We start from the raw sequence: 17,816 nt of genomic DNA, 5'->3' as shown, positions 1-17,816 counted from the left end.
AAAATGTGTTGCCACGCCCTCCTCCAGGGGATCTTCCCAACCCAGGGATCGAACCCTGGTTCTGCATTGCAGGCAGATTCTTTACCGTCTGAGCCACCAGGGAAGCCCTCAGTCCTTTAGGATTGCTTTGTATTTTGTTGCTATAGGAGACATGTGTCCAGGTGCAAGCGCTGAAGCAGAGGATCCCAGGGTCCCAGCCTGTCTCTTGCAGACCTGCTTCCCTTGGTGTGGGCTTCCCTGGTAGCTCAGCTGGTAAAGAATCCTCCTGCCATGCAGGAGACCCTGGTTCAATTCCTGGGTTGGGAAGATCCCCTGGAGAAGGGATAGTTAATACCCACTCCAGTATTCTTGAGCTTCCCTAGTGACTCAGACAGTATAGAATCCTCCTGCAATGAGGGAGACCTGGGTTTGATCCCTGAACTGGGAAGATCCCCTGGAGGAGGGCATGGAAACCTGCTCCAGTACTCTTTCCTGGAGAATCCCATGGACAGAGGAGCCTGGCGGGCTACAGTCCATGGGGTCTCGGTCGGACACGCCTGAGTGGCTAAGCACACACACAAGCTGCACCAGCACGCCTGGGCGTGTGCTGCTTGTCACAGTTCCAGGGGCACCAGCCGTGCTTCTTTGTAACAAAAGGCCAGTTACCAGCTGTAGAACATTCTATCCTTTCAAAAACACACCCTCCACTCTGAAAATTTAGAAACTGAATTCTGCCTGTGTGCCAAGTTACTTCAGCAGTGTCCGACTTTGTGTGACCCCATAGACTGTAGTCCACCAGGCTCCTCTGTCCATGGAATTTTATAGGCAAGAATACTGGAGTGAATTGTCATGCCCTCCTTCAGGGGGATCTTCCCAACTCAGGGATCGAACCCACGTCTCTTATGTCTCCTGAATTGGTGGGCAGGTTCTTTACCACTAGCGCCACCGGGGAGACCCAAAAAACTGAATTAAGAGTCAGGAGAACACTAAGCTTATCACGCAGATGTAATAAGCAGACTCTTCATACAACACACCTAAAGATCCTGGCTATGCACTGAATTTGTGGTGACAGACAAGATCGGGGTCTCCAAGGTGAAACAGCCCCTCCTCAAAGGGGTTCCAGAGGGACCTGCATGGCGCTGACTCCCCTCCATGACAAACAGCTTCCTGGCAAAGCAAGGCCCCGGATATTTATTACAAGCGAGGAGCTCATCATCAGTCATAGAAGCTCTTTCCATTTAGAAACAGCACAGCTCAGAAACCACTTTCCCTCTGCTCAGACACTCTTCACTCTCCCTGACTGTGTACATAGAATTTTTAAGGGGAGATTAATGTTTCAGTGCAACACATAAAAATGTAAACTGAAAGGTTAGGAGAAGATGTAGAGCAGTACTAAAACCCGGAGAGGAAATTAGAGAGCCCAGGCACCCGCGCGCAGGCGGCTGCAGTGTTAGAATCACCTTGGGGAAGGACTAGGGCTCTGGAAGGTCTGACTGAGGAGGAGCAGCAACGAGAAGCTGGCCAAGCGCGCAGTCCTCTGTGCCCAGCAGACAGTGTCCCCAAACACTGCGCACATATGGAAGGAGAAAATGCGGCTCCAAAGTGTCTTTTAAATGTGTGATTGAGTTACACATGTGCTTCTTTGTTGATGCCTTAAATAACCTGTCTGCTGGCTCTAGTAACTGCTGTAATTGCTCGCAGTGATGAGTCTAAGTCATATCTGAAGATGCCTGCAACAACTGATATGACATGCAAATATCTGTGGTTTCCATCGGTGACACAGTCACAGGTTTTGCTAGCAGTACTCCTGCTAACCACTCGTCTGGATTCCTGCCTTCATTCATCATTAAAGGAAATGTTCCGTTTCAGTGAGAGGTTAATGAAAATGAAGATGTCATTTCTTTTCCATGCAAGTTCAGGGACCCCAGGATAAAAGCAGAGGTCCTCAATCTCCGGGGTTGAATGCCTGAAGATCTGAGATGGAATTGATGTAATAATAATAGAAATAAAGTGCACAGTTACATGTAATACACTTGAATCATCCCAAAACCATCCCTGCTCCTGGTCCTGGCCCGTGAAAAAATGGTCTTCCCTGAAACTGGTCCGATGCCAAAAAGATTAGGGACTCCTGCTCCAGACCCTTTGCTTGGCAGAGCCTGCTGGCTCTGATAGTTTCACTTACATTAAGTAGGGACTCAATGCTGCGATGAAAGAGCTTTGAATTTTTCTAGGAAAAGTGGTCTGTGTGTTTCTGAAATTGCGATTACCTCTGTCAAGCTGTACCAGTGTAATAAGACAATTCTATATATATGGTAATCGCATGTCCCAAAGACATGATCCCAACAATGTTTCAAAATTACTTTGGTCAACTTCAATAGATAAACTTATGATGAAGAAGAAAAGATTGTGTGTGCTTGACAATATTTAATATAATAATTTCCTTTCCTACAAGTGTTTAAAATCATGTAATAATGTAGGAATTTCCCTGGCAGTCCAGTGGTTAAGACTTCACTTTCCCAATGCAGGGGGTGTGGGTTCATTCCTGGTCAGGGAGCTAAGATCCCACATGCTTTGTGGCAGGAAGAAAAAAAAAAACATTAAACAGAAGCAATACTGTAATGAATTCAATAAAGACTTTTAAAATGGTCCACATCAAAAAGTCTTTAAAAAAAAAATAAAATCATGTAGTACATGGCTTAAAACTCAATGTTCAAGAAACTAAGAGCATGGCATCCGGTCCCATCACTTCATGGCAAATAGATGGTTTAACAATGGAAACAGTGACAGATTTTATTTTCCTGGGCTCCAAAATCACTGCAGATGGTGACTGCAGCCATGAAATTAAAAGACACTTGCTCCTTGGAAGAAAAGTTATAACCAACCTAGATAGCAGAGAAATTACTTTGCCAACAAAGGTCCATATAGTGAAAGCTGTGGTTTTTTCAGTAGTCATATATAGATGTGAGAGTTGGACCATAAAGAAAGCTGAGCACCAAAAAATTGATGCTTTTGAACTATGGTGTTGGAAAAGACTCTTGAGAGTCCCCTGGACTGCAAGGACATCAAACCAGTCAATCCTAAAGGAAATCAGTCCTGAATATTCATTGGAAGGACTGATGCTGAAGCTGAAGCTCCAATACTTTGGTCACCTGATGTAAAGAACTGACTCACTGGAAAAGACCCTGATGCTGGGAAAGATTGAAGGCAGGAGGACAAGGGGACAACAGAGAATGATATGGTTGGATGACATCACTGACTCAATGGACATGAGTTTGAGCAAGCTCTGGGAGCTGGTGATGGACAGGGAAGCCTGGCTTGCTGCAGTCCATGGGTTGCAAATAGTCTGACACTACTGAGCGACTGGACTGAACTGAGTGCATGCGTGCTAAGTCAATTCAGCCGGGTCCAACTCTTTGCAACCCTATGGACTGTAGCCCAGCAGTCCCCTCTGTCCATGGAAATCTCCAGGCAGTAATACTGGAGTGGGTTGCCATTTTATCCTCCAGGGGATCTTCCTGACCTAGGGATCAAACCTGCGTCTCTTATGTCTCCAGCATTGGCAAGTGGATTCTTTACCACTACAGCACCACCTGAGTACTGTATGTAAAATAATAGAGACTTAGAAATAGGGTTTCTTTACTCATGTGTCGAGAAACCATTACATTCAGACAGTTAACATCCATCTTGAGCTTCAGTGTTTCGTCCTCACTGGCTGAGCTACTTCTGATTCGCCCAAGGCAGTTTTCTAGAACACAGCTTCTCACTTCTAAGTTGTTGGGTGCACAGTGCTTTTTAAACCAGAAAGCTGTCATCAGAAATTCTCTCCCTACACAAATGTGTTTGCATAGCATTAAGCATCTTGGTTTCTCATTTGTTCTAGAGGCCTACATTTGTAATTTCTACACTGTGACCACCAACTAAGGATATTGCTTAAAAAATAAGAAGTGACTTTAAGGGCTTGTTTGCAGTGATAGCCAACACATGCAATTAAGAAGTCATAAATGCAGGGATAATGACTAACTCTTTGTCCGATGAATTTACCTTACATTACCTGACTCCACCAGGTGACTTCTAGAACCATCCCAAGTTAGCAATGATTGAGTTCATTTTGGGCTAATGTGTCTTCCTACTCTTTGTTTCAAAGTGAAGTAATAGAGAGAGCCCTATCTGCATTACATACATTGTAAAGACCCAGATATAAGTGACTCCCTTCTGTGATGGTCCACTGGGATGTATATTCAGGCATAGACAATAGTTTTGAAGGTAAAATAAGGAAGTAGAAATCAGAAAATGTCATTTCTAAAGACTGTTTCAGTTCTTTGTATTCATCAATGCCTGGTTGCCTAACAATTGGAAAGTGGCTTCATGCTTGATTATTCTGCGATTGTGTTATTCTCCGTGTGATAATTAGGGAGAAGACAATGGCAACCCACTCCAGTACTCTTGCCTGGAAAATCCCACAGTGGAGGAGCCTGGTAGGCTGCAGTCCATGGGGTCGCTAAGAGTCAGACATGACTGAGCAACTTCACTTTCACTTTTCACTTTCATGCATTGAAGAAGGAAATGGCAACCCACTCCAGTGTTCTTGCCTGGAGAATCCCAGGGACGAGGAAGCCTGGTGGGCATCCGTCTCTGGGGTTGCACAGTCAGACACGACTGAAGCGACTTAGCAGCAGCAGCAGCAGCAGCAGCAGGTGTTAGCAAAAGTCCTTTTGGAAGTAGAGATCTCATGTATCATTTAACTGAGTTTCCCATTACCTGCTGCTGGCACTTATTAGGAAAACAGTAAGTGGTTTGCTGTGTATTTTGAGATCCTTGGATGAAAAACTTGGGAAGTGAGAGTATTATTCTTAGTCGTTTAGCTCCAGAATTACTCTTAATTCTTGGAGAATAAGTAAAGAAACAATGAACAAAATGTGTTTGTTGTTTGTTACGGCCCTAATGCCATAAAATTGTTTCCTGGCAGAAGAATTCCCAGTAAACGTCTTCCTACCAGCAGGTTTTAAATGGGAGGTTTGGGTCATATATAAAACATTTTCCTTCCCCTGTGCTGAGTGTGTGACATTCCATTACTGTGACTTCCTTTCTCAGCTTGGCAATACCAATAAATAAAAATGAAAAAGTGCTCCGGTCGCCCATCTCACCCCTCTCCGACGCATCTAAACACAAATTCTCCGGCGAGGACTTGACTTCCTCCAGCAGATCCAACAGCAACGGTCTGTTCACCTCCACCTCCTCCAGCAAAAAGCATAAGGCAGAGAGCCAGCTGCAGAGCCACGCCGCGGACCTCACGGTAGGTTGATGCCTCCTGTCCCAGTTGAAACAGAAATGAAACCCAGCACAGCCCTTACTCTGCCTGTAACCCAGCTCGGTCTAAACTCCAGCTCAAGGCCCCACAAGGCAGCCCTGAATGCTGCTCTGGGAAGACCCAGCAAGAGCTGCCCTTTGCCTCTCGCATAGGCTGTCGCAGAAGAAAAAGAGGCGGTATTTTAAGCCTCTTCTGCTTAGGAACCTCTTTGGAGGACCTCATTTTCCATTCTGAAAAGAAACAGCCCTAACGTCACTCTCCCAGGACAAAGTAAATTGGGAGTCTAGGGCCAACCAGTCTTTACGTTTGATATCTTTCTTGCCCTGGGGCAGAGTCAAGCCTGGGATTGGAGCTCAAGGCCAAGGCTGCAGGGCTCCCTGCCGCCCAAGGTCACCAAGGTGGTGTCCAGTGTGAGACTGTCGCCACCCCTCCTCTTCTAGTGACCTTATCAAGGGTGATTCCAACACCCTGCGTTCCCTGTGGGCCCAAATGGACCCGGCTCCACCCCTAGGGACACTCACACTGCATGTGAGTTCCTCTTTACGGACACTCTCTAAGAGTGGGCATCCCTGAACTGTGCATCCTCCAAGTACTTTATTTAATTTCAAACTCTCCCCACTGTGCTTCTCAAAACCAGCAGGGCTTTGTGAGGCAGGGAGAAATGAGACTTGGCATTAGGACTCTGCAAACAAACAGGGGAGGCAGCATTTCATGCTTTCTCCGGTGACTCAAAGAGGAAAAAAAAATTGTTAAGGTCCAGCAAGAGCCTCAGTCTTACTGAACCATCAGGAAACTAAGCCTCTTAGGCACCCTCATTTGAGAGCCGTTCTCTTGAGTTCTAGGATACAAGAATCTGAGAAGATCATATTAGGAAAATCGGAAATAAAAAAGCAAGCAATTCAAATTTTAAACCAAACACAACTTCTCTTTGCCTCTAGATCCTTCTATCACAAGCAACTATGATGTGCAGAGAATGTTTAACCAATTATAGACTTTATTTCGACCTTCTTTCACTGAACAGGTGTTTATCAAGGAAGTACTTATTGTGTCCCAGGCACTCTGCTAAGCAATAGAGATGCATTGATGATCTAACAGATTCAGTCTCTGCCTGCAGCAAGCTTACAGTCGAGCTGAGGAGAGCTGCTTAGACTAGGGTTCACACACATCCGTAATTTACTCTTCTGCGTGCCAAAAAGGAAATGCCCAGAGTCCTAGAGGCTCTCATAACAAAGAGGCTTGATCCGCACATAAAATCAGCCCATATTTAAAGAAGCACTGGTATCCACTCCGCTTTAACTACTTCAGAGGAATCCATTTGAATGTCCTAACCAAAGACAGGGTGTTTTATGATCCAAATGATCAGCACACAGTAGGTTCTCTTTAAATATCTGTATCTCCAGGGGGAGAAAAAAAAAGGATGTTTAAATTTTTCCCCAGATAGTGTTCCCTTTTAAAACACATTTTAAATAATTTCTTGCGATACCACTCGGCTCTTCCTGTTCGTCACAGACAGCTGATAAGAACCAGTCAGTCTATGACCTGAACCTCTCGTGAAGGATAAACACAGCTCAGTGGTTCTGAGAGCTCAGGTCCTAGACCAGCACTCTGAAACTTGTGCAGAATGCATGTTCTCAGGCCCTCCCCAGACCTACTGAGACGGAGATGCTGGCGGTGGCACTCAGCTGTCTGTGTGTTAATGGTGACTCTGATGCAGTCAGTTTGGAGAACCGTGGGTCATAGGAGCTTGAGCCCTAAGCCCCGAGCCTGCACGCGCAGTAGCCGTCTGAGCCCCGGCAGGTTCAGGATCTGGATGTGTAAGAGCAAGACTAAGACCTCCCTGGTGATGTTGCCGTGCAGATGACATCTGACCACACACGTAAAAGCTTGCAGCCTGAGACCTGAAATGCATGTATTTCTCTTTCTTAATCGAAACAAAAAACGCTATCACGCCTAACCTAGAACCCAAGCAATTCTAACGGGTGACTCCTTCAGCCAGAGGGCCAGTTTCTCAAAGGCGGCTGTGTGTGTTTGTTGCCTAGAAAGCGGCTCACAACAATTCCGAAAACATTCTCCACAAGTCACGGCCGCAGACAGAGCCCTGGTCTCCAGGCTCCAACGGCCACCGGGACTGCAAGAGGCAGAAACTCATCTTCGACGATATGTAAGTGTGGAGTCTTGTTGATATGGGGAAGGCCAGATAAGTGGGAACGGGGAGATGGTTTATATGTGTCTACATATTAGACACATATAAGCCATAGTGTGGCCATTTCTGGCATGTGACCCGGTCAGTTAAATGTCACCCTCTCAAAGGACATTGCTGAGTGCACCCCCTGAGCCCTTGGCGGGGAGTGGTTTGAATGAATGGGACAGCCAGTACTATCACGGTTGTACCCAGGATGCCAGAAATCTAAGGCAAACGGCATCAAGGAGTCTTATATTTCCGAGCACCTGCATTTGGGGTTGTATGCTACCAGAAAGAGGCATTTCTGTCTTCATAAACTGTAACAGGCAAAGAAAAATGGTGATTTACTCCTGAAAGCTTTCTGTTCTCTAAACTGCTATAGTCTTTATAAAAGTGTAAATAATTCTTATACAGGAAAAAATATCCTGTCATCCACCCCCCCATCATAGTGCCAAAACCCAAGTATTTCATTCCCAGCATCAACTTAAGAGGAGGAGAAACAAAAGAAGAACATGAATAAATATAGCATCCTGGAATGCTCGGGAGATGCCGAAAACGACACATGAGAAATGATAAAATGATACTGAAAAGTATTTAGGCTCTTAGGGAAAAAAATATGTGTCAAGGACAAGCCTCGAGAGCAGGAGATATGGTTTCAAGAGTTTGGCTTGAATCCCATTTTCAACTTCAGCTGTTCAGCAAGCATACAGTTGTGTATCTGTGGGAGGCATGCCCTTAAATCCCCAGTGGGGACCAGCAGACACCAGTGAGAGACCCCCCTGCCCTCTGACTGCTGACTGTCCAGCTGAGGGGACAGACTGGAAACCACGCACCCCACCCACAGTCAAAAACCAAAATGGTGCTAAACGTCTCAGAGTCCCTGCTTCCTAATCAGAAAAAGTGAGTCATGACACTGGTCTCCTGGCGGGTCCCCTGAGACCCAGCAAGATGGCCTCTTCTCAGAGCGACCACCTGGAGAGGTGAAAGCTGTCTCTTCCACCCTCATCTTCCTCCCAGCCTTCTCTCCCATCCTGTCTTTACCAAGAGTGTAGACAAGGTCTGTTTCTTCATGTCTGGGAAACAGGAATACTAAGTTGTCTTCCTCAGGCCATGCGTGGACCTCATTAAGCTAACGAGGAGACAGACTTCGGGGATTGAGAGGCAAATCCAGATTCTTTGTTCCTTCATTGAACACAGTCCCAGATGACTGAGTTTAGTAAAGTGTAAGGGTGGCCCAGGGGAACGTGTGTTTTTCTCCTCTTCCTGTGATCACACTGCACTCAACCCCACACACATTCTCCCCTGACCCTCTCCAGCTCCCCTTTCCCTCATCTCACTGCCCTGGGCAGCCAAAGAAGTGGTAATTAATCCCCAGGGTGAGGGGTGTGTAATGGGAGTGCAATCCAATCCAACAGTCAACTCCATATATAATTAGTGTTTGGGGGTGTAAATTGTTCAAAGGGAGCTTTAACCGTTAATAAAAAACAGGCAGTTGGAATTGTGTTTAATGACAATATGGAAATTTACATTTGGAAGATGTAGGTATCTTTTGATTTTCATCTTATAATAGATGTTTTTTTTTTAATTTTATTTTATTTTTAAACTTTACATAATTGTATTAGTTTTGCCAAATATCAAAATGAATCCGCCACAGGTAATTAAGGATGCTGTCCCTAATATTAAGAAACAAATTGAAGATAAAGTAGTTACTATACAGATGGGTCAGCCTCTGTATCCTTCAGCTTGAAACTCAGTTCCTTGAGGAATGAAAAACAATTATACTTGTCTTATAGGTCAAGTCTTTATAAGAATGGAAATGTGGCTCTGTACATCATTCAAACCAAGCTTGCTTAGGCTTTGGGTCCCAAACCTCCCCTATTCATCTCAAGAAGCTTGCTGAGGAGGAGGGATAGATTGGGAATTTGGGGTTAGGAGAGGCAAACTAGTGTATATAGGATGGATACACAGCAAGATCTTTCTGTATAGCATAGGGAAGTATATTCTCTATCCTGGGATAAACCATAGTGGAAAGGAGTATAAAGAAGAATATACGTATGTGCGTAACTGAGTCACTTTGCTGTGCAGCAGAAATTAACATTGGAAATCAGCCATAGTCAATGAAAAATAAATTAAAAAAAAGAATAGTGCAGATATTATGAAAGATCTGGTGATAGGGAACAAAAAGGAAGAAGAGGAAGACTAAGCCTTTGTCATAGTCTAACAAAGTGAGCATACACACACATTCCACAGTAAGGCACCCGGAGCATCAAACATATCAAGGGCGTGGTGTTTAAACACACACATATGGGAAATTAACATGTAAGGCGTTTTCTAATGCATAGACCAGAAAACTTAAGTCTAAAACAGCAACAGCTAAATGGTCCTACTTGGACCTGCAGCTCCTTGGACTGTTTACAAGAGGAAATGTCTCTCAATCTGCTGGGACGGCGGCTAATGTAATTTTGTCCCTATCTGTATCAAACCAAGAGGCTGTTATCATGCATTCTTCCCATTAGCAAACTGTGATTTTTCTGGCTGACAGCTACAATCAAACTGTTTCTCCTTTTATGGATATAGATAGAATTTTTGAAAAGCCCTCTTACATACCCATCATATGGAGAGAGAGACATCTTCCAATTGCCATGTGTCCCAACTGATTTGAAATCCGTGACAGTAAAAGAAACACGCGGCTCCAACAGCCACTCAGCCACTGAACTGAGAAAATCGTGGGGAAATTCTTCAAGCTTGAAAAGCAACAGCAGGCACTGTCTCTTCCTCAGAACAATAAAAATATGGGTCTTAAGAGATCACTGGGCTAGGAAGTCACCTAAAAGTGTGTAAAGTGTTCAGCTGGTGTGTGCTGAGGTCCCAGGGTGGGAGTGGGGGTATATGCTTCATTCATTCAGTTATTAATTCAGGGAAGATGGCGGTACGTGGGCGGCCTCTCTAGGAAACTCCTCTGCGATCACAATTTTCAGCCTCCTGCTTTCTCTCCGCTCTGCACTAGCTTCAAGGACCATGACCTGGCTCCTGTCACTTTCCTGACTTCTCCTCACTGGAGGTGTCAACAGGCAGTGACATGAACAAAGAGAGACCACCAGAAGGAAAGAAAGAACTAGAGAATTAGCACCAAAATGATTTCGAGTTGATAGAAATCCAGTTATTGCATTCCCAAACGTAACAGTTGCCATCCTGTCATTTCACTTTCAGAGCTGCATCCTGTAGCTTTAAAAAAAAATAGTAAACTCATCCTTTTATATTATAAATACTCGTTAATGGTTGAATAAACACGCCTTTCAGACAACAGGCAGAATTCAGCAGGGACTCCAGTAACAACTGTTGAATGACCCTAAATGGAATAACATTCTGGGGGAGCGGGGTTGAAAATGCTGGTTGCTCAGTCACGTTCGTCTCTTTGGAACCCCATGGACTGTAGCCCGCCAGGCTTCTCTGTCCATGGAATTCTCCAGGCAAAAATACTGGAGTGAGTTGCCATGCCCTCCTCCAGGGGATCTTCCCAACCCAGAGATCAAACCCAGGTCTTCTGCACTGCAGGCAGATTCTTCAGCATCTGAGCCACTAGGGAAGCCTGTCTGGCGGGGACAGAGGGTAGTGCCTGCATCTTTTTTTTCTTTTTCTTTTTTCCGTGAATGTAAGGAATTACTACAGGCAAGTCAATTTAAATTCATAGGCTTCCAGCCCCTTTTCCGAGGTTACTTACCAATTCAGCAGGTACCAGGTGGTGCCTTCAGAATGCAGATAGAACTGAACAGAATTACTTATTTTAAAAATGTGATCCAGATCAGCCTGTCCTGCAGGCTCAGATGGGAGGCAGTATGACTGCACCTCCTCCTCCCCTGACGTTTAGCTGTGTGCCACTTTCACTCATCAACAGGGTTTTGGTTTTTTTTTTTAAGCTTCTTATTTTGTATTAGGGAATAGCAGATTCACAACCTTGTAATAGCTTCAGGTGAACAGCAAAGGGAGGCAGCCAGCCATAGACCTGTGTCCCTTCTCCCCCAGACTCCCCTCCCATCCAGGCGGCCACATAACGCTGAGCAGAATTCCCTGTACTGTAATCCTTGCTGGTTATCCATTTTAAATATGATGGGGCTTCTCCAATGGCTCAGTGGGTAAAGAATCTACCTGCAATGCAGAAGACACATGAGATGAGGGTTTGGTCCCTGGGTCGGGAAGATCCCCTGGAGAAGGAAATGGCAACCCACTCCAGTATCCTTGCCTGGAGAATCCCATGGACAGAGGAGCCTGCTGGGCTACAGTTCATGTGGTTGCAAAGAGTCAGACATGAGCGTGCGTGCTAAGTCTCTTCAGTCGTGTCCAACTCTTTGCGGCCCTATCCTTCAGTCATGTCCAACTGTTTGCGACACTGGTATGATTACCAAACTTTTGTTTCAAAAATCTGTTAGGAATTTATGTCCATGAGTGACAGCACTTCATTCAACCCAAAGCCTAGAAACTGATCTTATCAGTGCAAAGCCATGAGCTATGAATCGCTTGGTGTCATCAGTGACAGGAGAGTTCTTGGCGGGGGAAAATCTAGGGAACAGCTGTGTCACGAAAGCCTCGGTGCAGACATCTGAGCACAGCTGATGGTGAAGCGCTTGGCCTCCATTCCCCCGTGCCATATTGCTGTGCCAGGGAGCCAGAGAACCCCGAGTGCCAACCTGCCTGCCGCTTCCAGAAGGATGTGCCGACTCTTGCCCACATTTCACAAGGACGATTGTCACGTTCAGCCAAGCCTCCGAACGCCCCATCTGTCCCCGTGGCATCAATTACAGGAGCCCAGCTACTGAAACCTCCAGACGCCAAGAAAAGACTCCCTCGCCACGTGATGCTGAAGCCGCGACCTGTGCCGTGTGGCTGGCAGGTCAGGAAGACAAAGTTGGCGCTTGTGACGTAATGATACTCAGCATTCTTACAGCTGAAAGGATTTTAATTTTATAGGTGATGGAAGACTCCTGTAAGTGAAAGGTCAGGTGATTTATTCAAAGGACCCCAACTGAAATCCTTACCTAGGTGATATTAGATCAAGGCAAGGCACTCCCGTGGTGGGCTGGCCGTGACCATTCCCCTCCCGAAGGGCCCCCCTGCTTCCCGTTGCTTCAAAGCTGGACCCCACCCTTCCTGATAATACCATTCCTGTGCCTTTCTTTCTTCATATGGAATTTTTTCCCTTATGAAATCCCTCTCAGCCAAGGTTTTTTTTGTTTGTTTGTTTGTTTTTAGTCCAAACAGAGAGAAAGAAGGAACAAAAGAATTTGGCCAGAGGTTGGGAGGGCAAGAATGGCGGACAAGGCCTTTCAGATCATTCTGATTGAAATCTGAGCCCTCTGATCCTTTGAAGGGCTTTGTAAGATGATTTTGTCTTACCTGTGACACCTGGAGAAGAACAGCAATCAAATTGATGAATTTCCACTTAAACAGAAAGCTGCTTATGATAGAATGACAAAAACCTGCCACATTTAGCCTGCGTGTCCTGGAAAGCGTGTGTTATTTTCTAAGTGTGGCCGAGAGAGGAGTCCCCTGTGAGAGCCTGTGACCTGTAGGAGACATGATGAGTCATCGTTGGTGTTTCTGAGAAGCCAGGGATTTAGGGCTCCCAGCCAACATCAAGAACATAGAAACAAAAGCTGCATTTGAATCCTTGTGCTTAAAAGCTAATGTGCTTAGTTGCTCGGTCATGTCCGACTCTTTGCCACCCCATGGATTATAGCCCACCAAGTTCTTCTGTCCATGAAATTCTCCAGGCAAGAATACTGGAGTGGGTTGCCATTCCCTTCTCCAGAGGATCTTCCTGACCCAGGGATCGAACCCATGTCTTCTGCATTGCAGGCAGATTCTTTACTGTCTGAATCACTAGGGAAGCTGTAAGCAGCCTTCTCACTTCTTTCTGGAAGTGCTCATAAAGCCAATGGCAGTACTGGGGCCCTTGGCTATGAAGTGCCCTCATCCACAGCATTCATTTAGTGCGTGGGAAACAGTTCCTCCACTTCTTACACGTTCTTCTTAGGGAAAAAAGAACCTCACAGCTTGGGCCATGGTAACACCTCCAGGACTTATCAGATGACAGGCTGACAGGCTATCAGATGATGAATTCATTTGGTGTGCAGTTGCCTCGTTGTCTGATTTGGATTCCAACTTCCTAAGAAAATTATCTCGACTTGTGCGGTGCCAGGGAACCTGTTTGTTCAGACACGTCAGTCTCTCCGTCTCTGCCAGTTTTCACAAAACAGGCTGGCTCTGCCGGGTTGGGGGGGTGGTGGGTAATGGGCGTCTCACGGAGATAGGAGTCCCAGAAAGCTGCCTGCCAGCCTGTCCGTGGGAGAGCATTCGGTTCCATCTCGGTCACACAGGAGAACAAAGCGTCAGGGTGCTGCGATACTCCCGCCAGCAGAAACGGGAGGGTGGCTCAGACCCACTGCTGCTTAGAACTGAGGTCACGTGTGTGCTGGTGGGGGCGCTGGGGGGAGAGGAGGACCCTGCTTTCTGGATCCAGTGCTCACATTACTTACAAGAGCCAAGAGCTCTTATAACAGAGATGCACGTGGCTCAGCCTAGGTTTTTAGATGCTCCAAGCCCAGGTTCTGAAGAGCCCCGGAGATGCGGTCAGTCACATGCATGATGTTTAACTGTAGTTTTCTTAGGCTTTCTCACGGATTAGCATCACATACCATCACCCTGAGAAACAATGTGAAGAATGTTATTATCATAGTAAAAAGCCAAACTCTAGGTTTTCCACATTTAAAAAGAAAAAAGACTCAAGGAAAAATTGGTTTGAACACTGAGATAATCAGGTTTCATTTTAGTGCCTCTGCAGTCTTATATTCTGGAGCTGCCACGGTGGTGACGACAGTTTTCTCTTCCTGCTGACTTGAAGGTCACCACCAGAGTGATGCCTTCCTGACAGCACGTGTCCATGGCGTTGCCGGGCAATCTGGGTGACGTCCCATCATCCAATTGCCTTTATAATGATCTGACCTGGAACCAACACTCTAGAAATCACCTGAGAGGGAAAAAAAGGGCCAACCAGCAGGCAGTCTTCAGTGACTCAGTGCAGTGAGATGCAAAGATGAGAATTCTCACGTGTTCCTGAATAGGCCCTGACAGTACGTTTCTTCAGCATCTCAGGTTAATGTTGTCGCTCCTGTGATACAGTCAGAAAATAGGTGTGTTACTTATTCACATACACTATTGTGAGAGTCTGTGACTTAGCCTCCATCTCAGGTTTAAAGAATACATTTACACACTACAGATAAAAACAGCACTGATGGCCGTATCCATATGGGGAATTCGAGGTCACTGCCACCCTGGGGATAACTTAAAAGGCTAGTGAAAAACGAAGATGCCTTGGCTTATTGCCAGAATTCTTTCATGAAAACAAAATGCGTTTGAAAAAAATGATGATCTGTCAGTGACAAGGTCTACAAAAAAGAGGGCAAGAGAAAAATGACCAAACTCCTCTACTTGAGTGTGGGACAGATAATGATTCAGAGAATATCAGGTTGCCATGGAGATGTTCTCTGGCTTGTTGGCTTCGAGGCTGCACCCCATCAGAAGCCAACACACTCTCTCTCTTCTAAACTCGAAATGTGAATGCACGGGGGACTCATTTCTCTTCTACCATGTACCTACAACAAGGTGGGAAAGATCAAAGAGGTCTACGGCAGAGCCCACGCTGAAAATATTCCAGCTGCCAACTTGCACACACGCAATGACTGCAGCCCGGGACAGCTCAGAAGGTAATTAAATGCCTGGAAGCGAAGTGTGAACAAGAAGTGGTATCTGAGATCAGGAGAGACATAGCCGAGCATGAACCAAAATTACCAAGAAGGCCTTTTGTGGTTGTTCAGTCACTAAGTCATGTCCAACTCTTTGCGACCCCATGGACTGCAGCACGCCAGGCTTCCCTGTCCTTCACCATCTCCCAGAGTGTGCTCACACTCATGTCCGTTGAGTCAGTCATGCCATCCAACCATCTCATCCTCTGTTGCTGCCTTCTCCTCCTGCTTTCAATCTTTCCCAGCAAAAAGGCCTTAGGGCCTGAGAATTTGAGAGACAAGCAACATCTCGCTCACTATAAGCATTTAGTGAAGGAGCAGAGAGGAGGGTGTTCTAGGGAGGAGAGAAGGGCTTCTAAAACAGTGCTGAAACGTTGACCAGCCAGTGAGGACACCACTCACTGTGGCTGAGGGACTTGGTGAGTAAGTAATGCAGTGAAGAGGGTTAGGCAAGATTACTAAGGACCAGAACTGAGATTCCATTTCAGAGGCTCTGGAGTTTGATTTTAGATCTGTGAGTAGGGTGGTGATATATAATGAAAGCCATGTTTTACAAACATTGCTCAAGAGTTAAAGCTCAGGAGAGATGGGACAGGAGTGAAACTCGAGGCCGGGAGAGGTAATGAAAGCCTGGACCTGTGTGGATGTGGTCCTTGAGGAAAGAAGGGGATATTGACAAGGAAGCGTTCATAGCAAGTGATAACAGCAGGGAGGAAGTGGATGGAGGTACGGGAGCTCCTTTCCTGAACAGGTAGGCTGCAGGACCCCATCTGAACTCAGGAGTCAGACCTGGCTTCTAGCTAGCGGTAGATCTGGTCTTCTGTTCTGGGGCGTTCCGCAAAAAGACAAAAAATATTGCAGAGGATTTTTAAGATGTGAGCCTATTCTGTGTGGTGCTGTTATGGTGGATATGTGTCATCAAACAGTTTTCAAAACCCATAGAATGTGCCACACCAAGAGTGAATCCAAATGTAAACTACAGACTTAAGGTGATAATGACGTGTTAGTTTAGGTTTTTTTTTAAATCTGACTGTGCCGGCATGTGGGATCTTTTCGTGCAGCATGAAAACTCTTGGTCATGGCATGTGGAATCTAGTTCACCAACCAGGGATCAGACCTGGGCCCCCTGCAGTGGGAGCTTTGAGAAGTAGCCACTGGACCATCAAGGAAGTCACTCAATTTAGGTTTATCAATTGTAACAAATGGGCTGCTCAACTGAGCGGTGTTAGTAGTAAGGGAGGCTGTGCACGTGTACCGACTGGTTTATGGGGACTCTGTATTTTCCACTTCATTTTGCTCTGAGCCTAAAACTGCTCAGAAAACTTGACAGTCTATTAAAAAAAATAATGAACAAAAATAATGTGAATTGCCAGAGTTGGCACCAAAGACCCAACAGATAGCCAGTACGCGTTCAAAGGTCAATCTGTGGACAAAGAAGAATAAACCACCATGAAAAGCAACCAAAACGTCATTCAAATGGAATAAACATAGAGGAGATAAATTGGAGAAAGAAGAGGTGGTCGAAGCTGGGCCCTCCTTTGAGGGAACCCATAGGCTTCACCCACCCATGCAGATCCGTCAGGATGAAAGGAAGGGCTCAGGCCTGCGTGGCCGGGAAAACATGAAGGGATCATGACCCAGAGACGGGGGTTTCATCATACACGTAAGGGGGGCCCTGCAGCCGCGTTCCTGTTTCCTTTTTGGGAAAGTTAAATATTCCCAGCGTGTTACCACAAGTGCTGACGATATTTCATGGGGAAGAAGAGACAGAAAACCAAGGTCTTTCTCTTGCTTCTGTGATTTGTGACCCAAGATTAAAGTATTTGCTTTGATCCTGGTTTGTGCCTTTGTTTGATTGATTAAACCTTTCAAATGAGGATCACAGTTTTGGATGGTAATGTCATTGACACCATTTGTGTGATTTTTTTAAGCATTTTGACCCCTTAGAATAAAAGGATGCCCTGGCTACCTAATATTGTAGTATGGAAAAAGACCCATTAGAATCTGAAAGAAGGCAGTTCAAAATAAGTGTGTTAAACAGACTACACAGTGTATGATTTCTATCACTACTAACATCTTATCTCTCATTCAGGGCGTGGTGCCTTATGTTGAGTATTCATGAATAGGTCAGGTTTATTGATTACATAAAGACCCATAATACATAAAACGTTTATACTGATGGTACCTAAACTATGTAGATGTTTAAAAATCCACCTAATGAAGTACTTAAAGGTGCTGTCTGATGAGTGGTTTTATGTAACTTGGGGTCATTTCACACTCTCAGATTCGTCTCTGGATGAATTACCTTCATCTTGCAGCAGAGTTGGGTTATTGCTTTAATAATGCCCATGCCTGGGGTTAAATGTTTACCAGCCAGCTAATCAGAACTCAAGAGAATACAAGCCGTATTTGCACTGTGACAAGGTAGACATCACTTTACAATTAGCTTCATTACAACTGGAATGTAATCATTCCGGTATCACCTCTTTTCATTTCTCACTGCAAAGCATTAAAATAATTATAGAGACACTTACAACTTTAGGTACCA

At 45.5% G+C, this 17,816-nt stretch overlaps 1 protein-coding gene across 6 annotated transcripts in view; it reads left to right on the top strand.

The window, feature by feature from the left end:
• AFF3 (ALF transcription elongation factor 3) overlaps positions 1 to 17,816 on the top strand; it is a 635,458-nt gene that overhangs the window by 591,384 nt on the left and 26,258 nt on the right. For all 6 annotated transcript variants that reach the window (XM_061431670.1, XM_061431669.1, XM_061431668.1 and 3 more), the window contains 2 exons: positions 5,071 to 5,272; positions 7,327 to 7,448. In XM_061431670.1, coding sequence (XP_061287654.1) covers positions 5,071 to 5,272; positions 7,327 to 7,448 — 324 coding nt within the window. The remainder of the gene's footprint in view (positions 1 to 5,070; positions 5,273 to 7,326; positions 7,449 to 17,816) is intronic.

This window comes from Bos javanicus, chromosome 11 (genome assembly GCF_032452875.1).
Source record: "Bos javanicus breed banteng chromosome 11, ARS-OSU_banteng_1.0, whole genome shotgun sequence".
Lineage (NCBI taxonomy): Eukaryota > Metazoa > Chordata > Mammalia > Artiodactyla > Bovidae > Bos > Bos javanicus.
This window is presented reverse-complemented; position numbering and strand designations above follow the sequence as displayed.